Source organism: Mugil cephalus, chromosome 17, assembly GCF_022458985.1.
Source record: "Mugil cephalus isolate CIBA_MC_2020 chromosome 17, CIBA_Mcephalus_1.1, whole genome shotgun sequence".
NCBI lineage: Eukaryota > Metazoa > Chordata > Actinopteri > Mugiliformes > Mugilidae > Mugil > Mugil cephalus.
In genome coordinates this window covers 8,969,411-8,983,142 of record NC_061786.1, presented here as the reverse complement: position 1 = coordinate 8,983,142, position 13,732 = coordinate 8,969,411, and the positions used below count along the sequence as shown (strand labels likewise).

The following is a 13,732-nucleotide window of genomic DNA, read 5'->3' as shown; positions in this document are numbered from 1 at the left end:
CCCACGACCAGCCTTTTGTCCAAGGTGCTTTTTACCCCAACCGACTAAAAGCTACATTGTTATTTCACGGTCTAATTGTTGACATGCCGGTTGGCTACGGGCTGCACGAGAAGTGATGAGCCCGAGGAGGATGAAGTGTGGAAACACTTGTGGTGATCGTGGTGCTAGCGATGTTTGGCTTGTCTTGTCTGGCTAGAGAGCCAGCGGGAGAAACACCCACTGGTTAGCTCCGCGACAGGAGGCTGACACGAGTTCACCCGGGCCGAGAGGGCTACTTTTTGGTTCTCGATGGCCACTCAGTCAGATGATTAACACTAATCATTCAGAAAACAATGGCACCGGTCTGCGGTTCAGAATGGAGACACGGCGAAGGCAAAAAGAAACAATCACAGACAACTGGCACACTCACCTGCTTTCGGGTTGTCCGGGTTCTTGTCCGGATGGCACGTCAAGGCTTTCTGTCGATAAGCTTTCTTGATCTGGGAGAGAAAACGGAGAAATGCAAAGTGGAAAGCGATGCTGATTAGGTCACAGAGAGAGCGAATAATCCGGTTAAGCAAAGACTTTGGCCACTCTCTACTCTCTTGCTCTCACTATTAATTATCTTTATCTTGTCATCCCTTGGCCCTAAAAGCAGAAGTCTAAATAAAAACCGATGGGCTCACTGAAATGATGGCAAAGACCATGTGCAGCGGGGTCACGTTAAATCATTTGGGCTGAAACGCGACCTCCGCATGCGTATAAAAATCAGGTATTGTGTAGCTTGGATCACATCAACACCTGAGCTAATCCTCCGCTTCTTGACCTTTTCCCTTTTTTGTCAACGGCTGCTAACCACCGTGACGTTGTGTACTGCCCTGTGAATTATACGCGCAACAATTCCAAAATGTTCTCAAGCCCGCTGCCAGTTCGCAAGATAAATGTGGCCTAAGGTGCAACCTCAAATTAGACAGTCTTTATTCACACGATATTAAATAAAGATGTAACCATATGTTTCAATAACACACAAAACCAGTCACACATCATTAATATCTTAGGCTAGTAGTCAAGACCTTTGAGGTTTAGAATGCCAAAGTGGAAAAACCGAACAATACTTTGGAGCATTGTAATGTCATACGAGGCTTTAGTTATAGCTGATTTTTTAAACTCTGGGTCGCTGCTTGGAATGTTAACCGTTCATTGGTCCTTCCAGGGACCAGTTAATGGCAAGGTGGCTTTCATTATATGTTTGCTTCTTTGGTGAAAGAAAGGAAGCAGAAAAGCTTTCCAAGGAGACCAGAGGGGGCTGTAGAGTGCGAGCTTTCTGCACACAACGCCATATATATATATATATATATATATATATATATATATATATATGAACATCGCATGCTAAGGATTTGGCACATACATCCCAGACCAAACACATACATTGACACATACACATTCCCACCGCCGACTTAATCAGCCGTGCCAATTATCTGCGTGTTTTCACGTACCCGCTCCTCAGTGCAAATCAATCTCCTGCCAGCGCGCTACGGGCCGCATTCTCCGTGCCTGGGAAACGTTTTCATTGGACACTTTGTGCTCTGGCATATGCAATGTTTCCCTGTAAGTTGTTTTGTACAATTTTATCTTTAGAATGCATGCCAAAGCATACAAAGCTGGCTTTACAGGGGTTGAAACAGAACTCAACTCTAAGGGAACCAAGAAGAATGGTGTAATCCATCAGTGTCTGAGCTTTTTAACAACAACTCCAAAGAGGTTCCATGACAGTCGACTTGCGCACATTAGGCTGGGTGCCCACCGTCCAAGGTACAAGAGCTAAACTTACACACAATTATATGAATCCAAACAAGTCTCTAGAGAGAACACTCTGGAGATTACTGTGGCTCAGACAGCTCCTAAATGTCACAAGTCCTTCCTTCTATCTCGACTGGATTTTAGTTCCAGTGGTAAATGAGAACTTGGTTCACTGAGAGGGCTTCGAGAGACTAGACATCATTAAGGGATATTTAGTCTCACTGCTTGGCACACAGAGCCTACCAAGAGATTCAGACTGACACGCAGGGCTGTGGACCAGAGCCAAACACATATGCTTATGGTTGGCCTAAGTCTGCATCCCCTTTTGAGCCTCCCACTGTCTATTTCTCCATTTCTTTTGTACGTGCTCTCCATCTTTGATTTGGCCAAAGTCTTTTAGTGAGGTACAAGCTAAACTAAAAGGTTAATAGTTATTGTCACTGACACACATTCGAAAATGCTGGTTGTCTCCGAGATGAAGTGCGACAAAGCCAGCCCAGTCAGCCTTACGAGACGACTTCGTAAGCGATCACCTCGCGTATGCTTCTCACGTTCATTCTGCTTCGCGTGTTCTTCATCACCTGCAGCCAGCTGACGAGATAAACGTCTCCACGTCTTCGGTAAACACGGCAGATGTTTGCCGTTGTCGAGACAAAGGTTTAGCCAGCTGAGAAGCCTGACAAGTTCAACCTGTCATCACCAGTGCAGGACTGCCACGCCGCATGTCATCATTACGCTCTCATCATTGTTAAGTTTTAGCTCCAGCTCACACACGCTCCTCTGCATTTCGGTTCATTAGCTTACCGTCCTTTCTGTCCAACTCCCCCCCCCCCTTCCTTATCCGTTTCACTCCCTCTCACATCCTTCATGCTCTCGTATCTTGTCTCAACTGCGCCTACAGTGCTGTTTTGTTAAATAATGCATGATTACTCCCATCAATGCCGTAACACGCAAGCCTTAATCAATGCTGGAAGACCTTGGAGCCCGCTGGTCGTACAAACTAGGAGCAAAAGCGGCCAATCTGAAGACGTTTGCACATGTGTGGATAAGAGCTCTCGGAATCGAGTGGCATCTTCTTACAGAGCTAATCCAGTCAATTACTGAGGCAATTATCTTTGTGCAGCTCACCATGACCTTAGAGGTCTGGCTCTTGAATTGATCACAAGAAGGGGGAAAAAAAAAGAAAACCCTAGCAACTCCTTGGCTGAAAACAACTGCTCTCCCTTGTGCTTACAGATGATTATTTAATTCCAGTGTCTTCTCTCTCTCAGATTTAAATTATTCCACCTCACATGCCAATTTACCTTGTCTCATGCATATGGTAAGCAGGATGGGATAAAATGAACTATGTCCCACAAAATCAGGAGAAGACTACAATCTACTTGCAGCAGGCCAACAGTAGCCTAATGGTTAGTGCCTTGTGAAAAACAAGACCCTCTCGGTTGCCCTGATCCCCGTTTGCCACAGTCTTAACTGCCTGCCCACATCTTGTCTTCATTACACCAGCCTTTGGTGCCAATTATAGCTGACAAACTGGTCCTGGTGCAGCCGCAGCACGGCCCCGGTAGGGCCCCCAGCCTGCGTGGCTGATTAGCTGCCTGATCTGCCACGGGCCCATCCTCCTTAATGACAATGCTCTGCTTTTTTACAGGACATTATCAGCTGGAGGAAAATCATAAGACGAAAACAGGAAGAAGGAAGGAGGAGAAGACCAGGACAGGGGCAAAGGAGGTGTAGACAACAGAAAAAAAGTTAAAGTTAAAGTTAAAAAAAAAAAGAACGTAATCAAGAGCAACAGTGAGATTGACTTTCCGTGTGTGCGTGTACTTGTGAGCCTGAAACCTCCAGTCACGTTGAGCTGTAACTCAGAATTGAGGTACTGTTGCGATGCAATTGTAACAATACAATTAATGATCCCATGTTAACTAATACTAAACTAATAACAAATTGTGTTTTTACTTTCATTTCATGGGTCTGAGATATTTTTTGTTTTTTTTCCCTGACGTAATACACGACCATCAGGTGCGATTCTCTCTGATATGGAAAAACCTGAAAGTCTGGATTGCATCTCTAACGACGTTCAATCTACCTTCCCCTCACCAAGTAAAGATGCTGTCATCACTTTGAGAAATTTGTTTAAGAGCTGTTACACAATGCAATCACCTGTCCTTGGATATTCCGTCTGGAAGTAAATCATGCAGGCACGTAGTCACTGCACACAGTGCAACACATTAGGTAATAGGTGCATTAAAATGTAAGTAGCTAAAAAAGCCACAGGAACCTTTGTGTGGTCTTGGCTGTTGACATTGTTTCACCAAGCAATCTGTGGTAGGTAGAACTCTTTATATGGTGGCTAGCCTGCAGCAAAACCCTCCCTTAGCACTACAATCATAAAGCAAACCTCAGTCATCTGTAGTCGTTAAATCATAACCTCTGACGTGCCAGTTTCCTGAAAATTTATCAGCCACCCAAGCACAGAGGACGGTCAGCAGCAGTGATCATAGAAAGAGATGCTAAATAGAACCAGGAGGATGTGCAGAATGCAAAACCTCTGCGTCAAAGCGATGTTTTACAAGATGTGGCTAAGCCCACACTGGGATGAGCCCCTTCCCTTTTCTCTGTGATAAACAACATGCCTAATAGTGGTGACGGAGCAGCGGGCAAAACAACTGGGATAAGTAGCCCATCCGATGACATCTGCCTTCACACACTTGATTGATTTTGCAGCCCCCGCCCCACAAGACTCAATGCACTACACATACACAAAAAAAACCCACTATCTCTCTCGACCATCAACAGACCTCACAGAACCAGCCTTCTCCGCTTTGGAGCCACAATTCTGCCCAAGCCACAACCGCTGACTTCCTCGAGGATAATCCTCTGGGGAGGACAGAAACTTTGAAATCCAATTAAGAAATTAACTTCATCCCTCCTTTTGGCAGCGATTTCGAGTTCCCTTCAGGCCTGCGGATTGCGGATGGCGGAAACTGCGAGGAACAGAGGCTGTAGGGAAAGGGATGGGTTCAGGAAGTCATGGTCAACCAATGTGGCTTGGGAGATGAAATATAGAGGCGGTGGGAATCATCCCTCTGTTCACTGAAAAGCTACACAGACGCAAACTTCACTCAGGCAGAATTTCGTTTAAGTTATAAAGAGGATAGCACGCGTATTTAACCTTTTATATGTCCGTGTGGGTGAAATAATGAATTTGGACATCATTATAGATTCAAAGCTTCACGTTTAAAGTCATGCCATATGTTTAGTGTGTCACACAGAGTATTGCCTGATGCAACGTCTCCACTCAGTGGCCTTTTCGGTGTATCACAGCTGAAAGATTCAGCCTTAAGCCGGTTTGAATGTTTCATGACTTCTGTCTGATTTCGTGTCTTCCTGGATGAACAATCCCATACTTTAACCAAAAAAAGACCCCTTGACTTAGTTATTATACACGCACACACGTCACAAACACACACGAACACAAGCCCATGACAGTCAGCTGTCAGTGCCTTCAGCTTACAGACAGTATATCGTGGCTCTTTATCGTTTAACACTCGTAATATAAAAGGTTATTTAAAACCGTCCTCTCCAAAAAGAAACGCGCAACTTAACAGTCATGGGTGCATGGTTAGCCAATTAGCCAACGCTAGCTCTGACGGCTAATTAATTTACGCACCTCTTTCGTCGTAGCAGTGATTTCAATGCCGAGTAAACCGTACAGGTCCATCTGTAGGATATCCTTTGCCTTTCCGGACATGTCTGCCAAAGAAATGCAACAGCAGCAGCACAGAAAATCTCGGTGCAACGCTTGTTAGCGCAGTTATTCAAACGTGAACGTTTGGCTGGTTGTTTGTTGTTGTTCCGGGTTCCAGAGCGCGCGGCCTTTGAACCAGGATATGAATTGAAACTCGGGGAAATGTAGTTTTTTTTTTCTTTCTCAGATTCTCTCTCTCTCGGGCTGTGTGTCATTTACTGATGTATAAAGCTATTTTAGAATTTTGGTGCCCACGACCTGGTGCTTTTTATGCATTACTGACGTTTTCTTTTATGCAGGCAGCAATACCGAGCCGTTTCCTGTCCTGACAGGGTTGGTCTGAATCACATATTATACACACACGAAAATAAGATAAGAAACGATATGCCTTTACTTATCCCACAATGGGGAAATTCAAGGTGTTTGCAGCAGCGGTTCAGAAACATTCAAGTCACACAAACAGTGCACACGGTGTGCAGGTGGACTATGTATGGAAAAAATTAAAGATACATTACAAGCAAGGCAGAATACAAATAAGATATATCAAAATCAGCATATATATATATATATATATATATATAGATGGACACACACACACACACACACACACACCTACCAGTTGAAGATACAGACAGTGCAAAAATGCAGATATAAATATATATACAGATGTAAATGGTAGATGTATTGCAAAAATACAAATTTATGTATAAGAATACATAAAACGTGTATTTGTTCATTTATTTAATAAAAACCTAGGTACGCATTTGCCATAGCCGCCTCAACATGTTACATGAAGATTAATATAACACTAGATCGTTTAATCAGAATGAGAGCGCCCTCTGGTGGACAAGACATTTAGCAGCAACCCCGTCTAAAAAAAATGTAGTTTTTGCACTTTTGTCAACAGAAACTGCTAGTTTGTTTGTGTGTGTGTGTGTGTGTGTGTGTGTGTGTGTGTGTGTGTGTGTGTGTGTGTGTGTGTGTGTCCGCGCGTTCCTGCCAGCGAATCAGCCATGGTTTACTGGAATAAGTCTGTGAAGGTTCTCAGTCACCCAGGTCATGGTAATCCAAAAAAGCGTTGAATAAGGTCAGCTGGACTTGTAGAATTTCTTGAAGACATTTCGCCACTCATCCAAGTAGATTCTTCAGTTCTGATAAACTGATGTTTGACTGGTGTTAAACTGATGTTTATCAGAACTGAAGAAGCTACTCCGATTGGTGGCCAAACGTCTTCAAGAAATTCTACAAGTCCAGCTGACCTTATTCAACGCTTTCTTGGATTACTGGAATAAGGCTCTTAAAACACCATATGTTTACACCATATGTTTATATTCTGGGTAGCTGAGCTCCACCTTTATTTGCATTCAGATCATAGTGTCCTCTACTCAGGTCCTCAGCTAATTTAGGCTGCCAGCACCATGGGCCATGACAAAATCCAAACTGAAGTCGGTGCAACTATTTGAATTAGATTTGTGAGTGTTGGTAGCTCTAGCTGTGTTTTTAAAAGTCTTTTTTAGTCTCTGTTGTTTAGCTCTGTTGTTTACACTTCATGATGGTTTTTAAACTTGGATTGGAGTTTTTTTAACGCACTCTTGTAGTCACTAATAAGAAGAGAAACAACCAAGCTGAAAGAAAAATTAATTTGTTTTAATTGAAAAAAAAAAAAGGATTTGATTTTAAGAGCTAGTTGTGAAATATTAAAGGAGCAATATATATCAACATCTGAATAGCTGAATATCATATCAACATCTGGTTATAGGCACCTGGTGACAAAATCTATTGCATTTGTACTGAATTAATTTAATAAGACTTCCAAAAGAGATGATGAATTTGTGCTTTCGCTTTGCGGACATGAGCCTGCCTGTGACTTGGCGATAATATTGTTTTTTTTCCCCATCTAATCAAGAATAATTGTCAGTTCAGCATTTCCTGAAAGAAGTGGGCTCTCTAATTTGAGGAACATGTCCTGACGTGTCCCTGAATAGCTCTCCCTTTCTCCGGTCTAGCAGGGTGATTTAAGGTCGTGATGAAGGTACTTGGTATTTTCAGATTGTTTTATAATTTTGGGATCAACGCGTTAGAAACGTGGTCATAAAAGTGGCTTCTCTCAGGATGTTTGCACTGAAAAGCTTTGTTACTCGCCGCCTATGTAGAATTCGTTCATTCACATAATTTCCATGTACCAAACTGAACCAAAACGACTGCGACCGACTAAAACACGCTGAAACACAACATGGGCAATGTTGACTTTTAATCCAACACTTTTGTGATCCTGTTCGACAAGCTGGTCTAGGCATCTATTCAGGATGAGTTCGCAATATTTGCTCTAAAGCTTTTATCCAAACAAAGCAGCCTCAGTGCCTTCCCAAGTTGGAAACACAGCGACACAGCATATTCTTTGGTGCTGTAACTCGATGCTGCCCGTGTTTCAGTGGTCTTCCCAATAGAAACCCCGTCCTCCTTTACATTAACAAACCATCGGGGAGCCTTAAGCTGGTCAACAAAGCAACACCAGCATAGCTGCTACTCTCTGAGGCGGTGAAACCCTAGGAAGCTAAATAGCCCCGAGTCACAAAAGGAAAGGGAACAATGCCCCGCTACACATTCTCAACACAGGAAAGGGGTTGTGTGATTCACATGCTCGGTGAGAAACTCTATTGTGGCCTCCTGCACAAAGTGAATGATGTTCAGGGAGAAATGAACAAAGATTGGTGTATTGTGCTGCCGTCGAGGATTTTTATTAATGTGTTGTCCCAAGTAAATCACCATTGGTCTGAGATGCTGAAACATGCTGCACACATGCCTCTTTGGGGAAGTCCGACCACCTCATGTCTGGGCATTGCATCTTCATTTGTAACCATATGAATTCAAGAGCACCGGGCTTTCTTGTTGCATCTTGTTCCGCCGACGGTGGTTGGGCGATTTACGTGAACCGAACCATTTCTTTTCAACCGATCCACTGTCTGCCTGCTGGTGGGATGGGGTGTGTGGGAGGAGGTCCCGACCACTGGCTGCACTCAGCATCACAAACAGCTTCAAGCTGCACAACCACGGGCACAACAGCACCATGAATCCAGGAATTCTGACTTCAACATATGTCTATGACTATGGTCCCGTTATGTCTGCTGGTATGTGAGGATGAGGGAGGGGGAAAAAAAGGAGAAAAAAAAGTGCAGAATCGCAAACAAAAGGTGCACCGTTAATGTGGGCTGCTCCAGGCTGGCAAAGTGATGACTGCATTCCCAGCATTGTTGCTCCATCCCAGAGGCAGTAAGCCGCTGCTCCTTATCATCTAAAAGGAGGTGGAAGGGAGGGAGGGGGGACAAACTGCTGTCACATTAAATCTAAATTTATTTGCGGATTCAGTGCTGTATTTGGATATTGGGGGGCATATATCAAAGGAGTAGCTGGCTGAATATCATATCAACATCTGGCATCTAGTGACAAAATCTATCGCATTTGTACTGAATTAATTTCATAAAACTTCCAAAAGAGATGATGAATTTGTGCTTTCACTTTCACTTTGACATGAGCCTGCCTGTGACTTGGCAATAATATTGTTTTTATTCCCCATCTAATCCAGAATAATCGTCAGTTCAGCATTTTCTGAAAACAGTGGGTTCTCTATTTTCAGGAGCATGTCCTGACGTGTCCCTGAATAGCTCTCCTTTTCTCCAGTCTAGCAGGGTGATTTAAGGTCGTGATAAAGGTACTTGGTATTTTCAGATTGTTTTTGTCACACCGTGGTGAGGGCGTCTTGTCTTGGGGTTGTTCTGTCCTGTCATTTCCTGTTTTATTTTGAAAAGTAACGCTCCTCTCGTTTCAGGCCACTTGCCCTTCCTCATGTGTCACAAGTCTGATTGTCTTCCCTGATTCCTGATTGTGTCCACCTGTCCCCTATTTCCCTCCATGTGTTTAAGTAGTCTGCGTTCCCCTTGTCTTGTGCCAGAGTGTTGTCGTCGTCAACTTGTTCTCGTGCCTTGCTTCATGTTTTCAACCAAAGAATTTCCAAGTAAGCCTGTGAATCCTCTCGGAGAGATAGTTTTTGTTTGTCTAGTCTTTTCTTAGTTATTTCCTCAGTTCTGAGGTTTTCCTCCATTCGGAGTGTTTTGTGTTTATTTAGTGATTTGTTTCTTCGATTTGTATTTCCTCCTTTTGGAGAGTTTTTGTTTTCACTGATTAGAATTATGTCCAGGAATTTTTGTGGCCATTTGTTTGTCCCTCTGTGAGGGATCTCTGAACATTCCAATTAAACCCCCTTTGTCATCTCTGCATACTGAGTCCTGAGTTCTGCTTCGAGTCCCGGCCTGACAGTTTTATAATTTTGGGATCAACGCGTTAGAAACGTGGTCATAAAAGTGGCTTCTCTCAGGATGTTTGCACCGAAAAGCTTTGTTACTCGCCGCCTATGTAGAATTCGTTCATTCACATAATTACCGTGAACCAAACTGAACCAAAACGACTGCGACCGACTAAAACACGCTGAAACACAACATGGGCAATGTTGACTTTTAATCACTTAAACACTTTTGCGATCCTGTTCAACAAGCTGGTCTAGACAGCTATCAAGGATGAGTTTGCAATATTTGCTCTAAAGCTTTTGTCCAAACAAAGCAGCCTCAGTGCCTTCCCAAGATGGAAACACAGCGACACAGCATATTCTTTGGTGCGGTAACTCGATGCTGCCCCCGTTTCAGTGGTCTTCTCGATAGAAACCCCATCCTCCTTTACATTAACAAGCCATTGGGGAGCCTTAAGCGGCACTGTAAAAATAAAATAATAAAAAAAAAATCCTAAAAAAATGGTCAATTTCTGGCAGCTGGGGCACCATAAAAGTACTGTGAAATAACAGAAAAGTACTTTCTCGTAAAAATACAGTTATTTTCTATAAATAAAATACAGTTTGTACTTGTAGTTTTAACAAGATTTTGCCTTGATTTCAGGTTGTTTTTTAACATTTAATTAGAAACATTTTCACATTTTAAAACAATTAAATTACCTATAAATGTTGTACTACAAATAATAATGCTTAAATTTACAGAAACGTGCTGTTATTAGTTGGTTTTAATGACATTATTTTATGGGAAGTGATTGTATAATAATTTATATTTGATCTAATATAACAGTATATGACACAAAATAATGAGATTCAAAACATCAAATGGATATTTAATCGTTTTATGTTGTTTTTAACGTTTAAGTACAAACATTTTAGATTTTAAAACAATGAAATTACCCATAAAGATGGCAAATTAACATTGTAATATGAATAAAAATGCTTAAAGTTACAGAAATTTGCTCTTATTAGTTGGTTGTAATGGCATTATTTGATTTAAAAAGGCTGTATATAACTATATTAGATGTAATATAACAGTATACAACAATAATTTGATCTTTCAAAACATGTCAGAAAAAGGTAACTACATATTGGGTGAACAACTGCAACAATTTAATGTTTATTGTAATTTTTGGGATTTCTTTTACATTGATTTCCTGAATATTTAAAGGACTTAAAAATAATAATATATATATACTCACCTAATAACACCAGAATTATTTTAATTTTAAATGGTTTAAACTGGTTTTGGGTCAGTGGGAAATGAATTGTTGTGTTTCAATGAGACTAAGCTGAACAAGAACGGCTACAATTTCCCATTCTTCGTATTTTTATTCAACTGTAACAAGTAACCATTATTACAGCAAACAAAAAAAAACAAAATTCAACTTGAACTGGTAATGAAAAAAAATAGAAAAAATAATAGTTGAATTACCAACTTGCATACAAGGCATCTATAACCTGGTCAAGTCACCATACATCCACAACATTGATTACAAACTTGGTGAAACCTCACTGGAAATTAATCCATACTCTATCCAGAGGTATGGTGTCCATACTTGAACTACTTGTTGACCGTGGTGAAGTTGCAGTTTCTGAGCTGTAACCACCTGAAGAGAACACAGAAAACATTAGGTGTTGTTAAATAATAACAGCTAATAACAGTTTAAGAGGCAGGACCAGGATAAAGGTGCAAGATACAGCCTTTTCCAACACCACAGCAGTCACACGAGTCCCACTATAGACGACACCGTTGCTTTGGGACAGACAAGCTTGCAAGATCTCAACATAACATACTACAAAGAAAATACACACCAGACTGACTATACATGGGAACTAAATGAACAACATATTGTTGTGGGGAACTATTGCTACTGCTGGATACAAAAGTCATTTTTTTGTGTACATTGTAATAAAATATCATGTGTTCATCCCATTATCCCATCCCATCATTAGTTGTGTGTCATTTGATACTGAATCAGAATCTAGAGAAGATAGACCCAATTGATGATACTGATTTATAAGCACACTGTCAATTCACTGCTGCTTGTACTATATTACACTAAGTTACAGGTAGATTATATTATTTTTCAGCCCATCTAACCCAAAAGAGTAATTCTGTGCAACGGGTGCATGTACTCACCAGAGAGGGGCATCTGGTCAGACTGTGTTACTGGACTTGTACTGGTACTGGCTCTGCTCAATTGTTGGTTGCTCTGGCTGCTTGGAGGACTGTCCAAGACATGTTGTTGGCCTTATTAAAGGACAGATAGTAATAATATTTAAACACAGACATCACATAGCTCAATGCGGGTAAATTATTACCTAACATAATTCTACCCTCAGTGGCCAAACGGTATATTTCAAACTGTTCCTTTCTCAATATGACGCAGTATACCACGACTAAGACCCACTATGAAATCAATGATGAACAAGGTGTAGTGTGTAGTCATCACATTTTTCAAAACATCAACAAAAATGTGGAGAAGACTCTTTGATGTATAATTCATAGTAGAACTGCTGTATTGGACTGCATTGATTAACTTGATTTTGACTGTGCACATTTTTTTTAATGCGAAAGTTTATTCTGTACAAATTGAAACACATACTTGTCTTTTTGAGCAGTGACAGACGAAAGGAGGTCAGTCTCCTGCAGGTAGCTCAGGTCCTCCAGATTCCTCAACTCCTAAACATTGCAGATGCTCCAGCAAAGGCCCAGGGTCTCTGAGTTTAGGCATGAAGGGAGGGAAGGGATGAGAAATACTGTAACTGTCAGATTTTAATCTTTCAAACTCCAGATGACTATCAATGCTACGCTTAAGTGAAATAACTCTTGTCCCACGAAGCTTGTTCATATGCAAATGATAATAATCTAGTTTCTGCTCAGACTTCCAACATTTCATGCTCTGTTTTGCTTGTTTCACTTCATGCAATGCAAATGCTGGCATATAGGACATATCATGAGGTGTAACAATAAAGTTTACATGCTGGTCCTGCATCACAAGCATGAGCTCAATCTGTCTGAATTCCAGTGCCTCACCTTGGTTTAAAGACAGAAAGAGTCTCTTTTTGTACTGAGTGCCATTCCACTGCATCTCGGTAACTGCTCAGACAGATATTTGTAAAATTGCGATATATTTGTGAACATATTTTAATATTAAATATATGTATTTCTAATGTTTTTTGTAAAAGAACACAAATATCGTGTTTACACGCGTGTTTCCACCGTTACAATGATTTCACGTTATTTTACATTACATTACAGTATAATTCTGCCATATTACATTTTTTAGTTTTACAGTGTGTGCAACAATGCAACACCAGCATAGCTGCTACTCTCTGAGGCGGTGAAACCTTATGAAGCTAAATAGTCCCGAGTCACAAAAGGAAAGGGAACAATGCCCCGCTACACATTCTCAACACAGGAAAGGGGTTGTCTGATTCACATGCTCGGTGAGAAACTCTATTGTGGCCTCCTGCACAAAGTGAATGATGTTCAGGGAGAAATGAACAAAGATTGGTGTGTTTAAGATTAATGTGTTCAAGTAAAACACCATTGGTCTGAGATGCTGGTACATGTTGCACACATGCCTCTTTGGGGAAGTCCAACCACCTCAAGTCTGGGCATTGCATCTTCATTTGTAACCATATGAATTCAAGAGCACCGTGCTTTCTTGTTGCATCTTGTTCCGCCAACAGTGGTTGGACGATTTACGTGAACCAAACCATTTCTTTTCAACCGATCCACTGTCTGCCTGCTGGTGGGATGGGGTGTGTGGGAGGAGGGCCCGACCACTGGCTGCACTCAGCATCACAAACAGCTTCAAGCTGCACAATCACAGGCACAACAGCACCAGGAATCC

The 13,732-nt window shown here is 41.6% G+C and overlaps 1 protein-coding gene across 1 annotated transcript in view; it reads right to left on the bottom strand.

The window, feature by feature from the left end:
• Positions 1-5,651, bottom strand: part of dnajc17 (DnaJ (Hsp40) homolog, subfamily C, member 17) — a 29,236-nt gene extending 23,585 nt beyond the window's left edge. The window contains exons 1-2 of the mRNA XM_047610868.1: positions 5,456-5,651; positions 410-479 (exon numbers count right to left, since the gene is read on the bottom strand). Of these exons, the coding sequence (XP_047466824.1) occupies positions 410-479; positions 5,456-5,536 (151 nt within the window). The 5' untranslated portion in view covers positions 5,537-5,651. The remainder of the gene's footprint in view (positions 1-409; positions 480-5,455) is intronic.
• Positions 5,652-13,732: the final 8,081 nt, after the last annotated feature.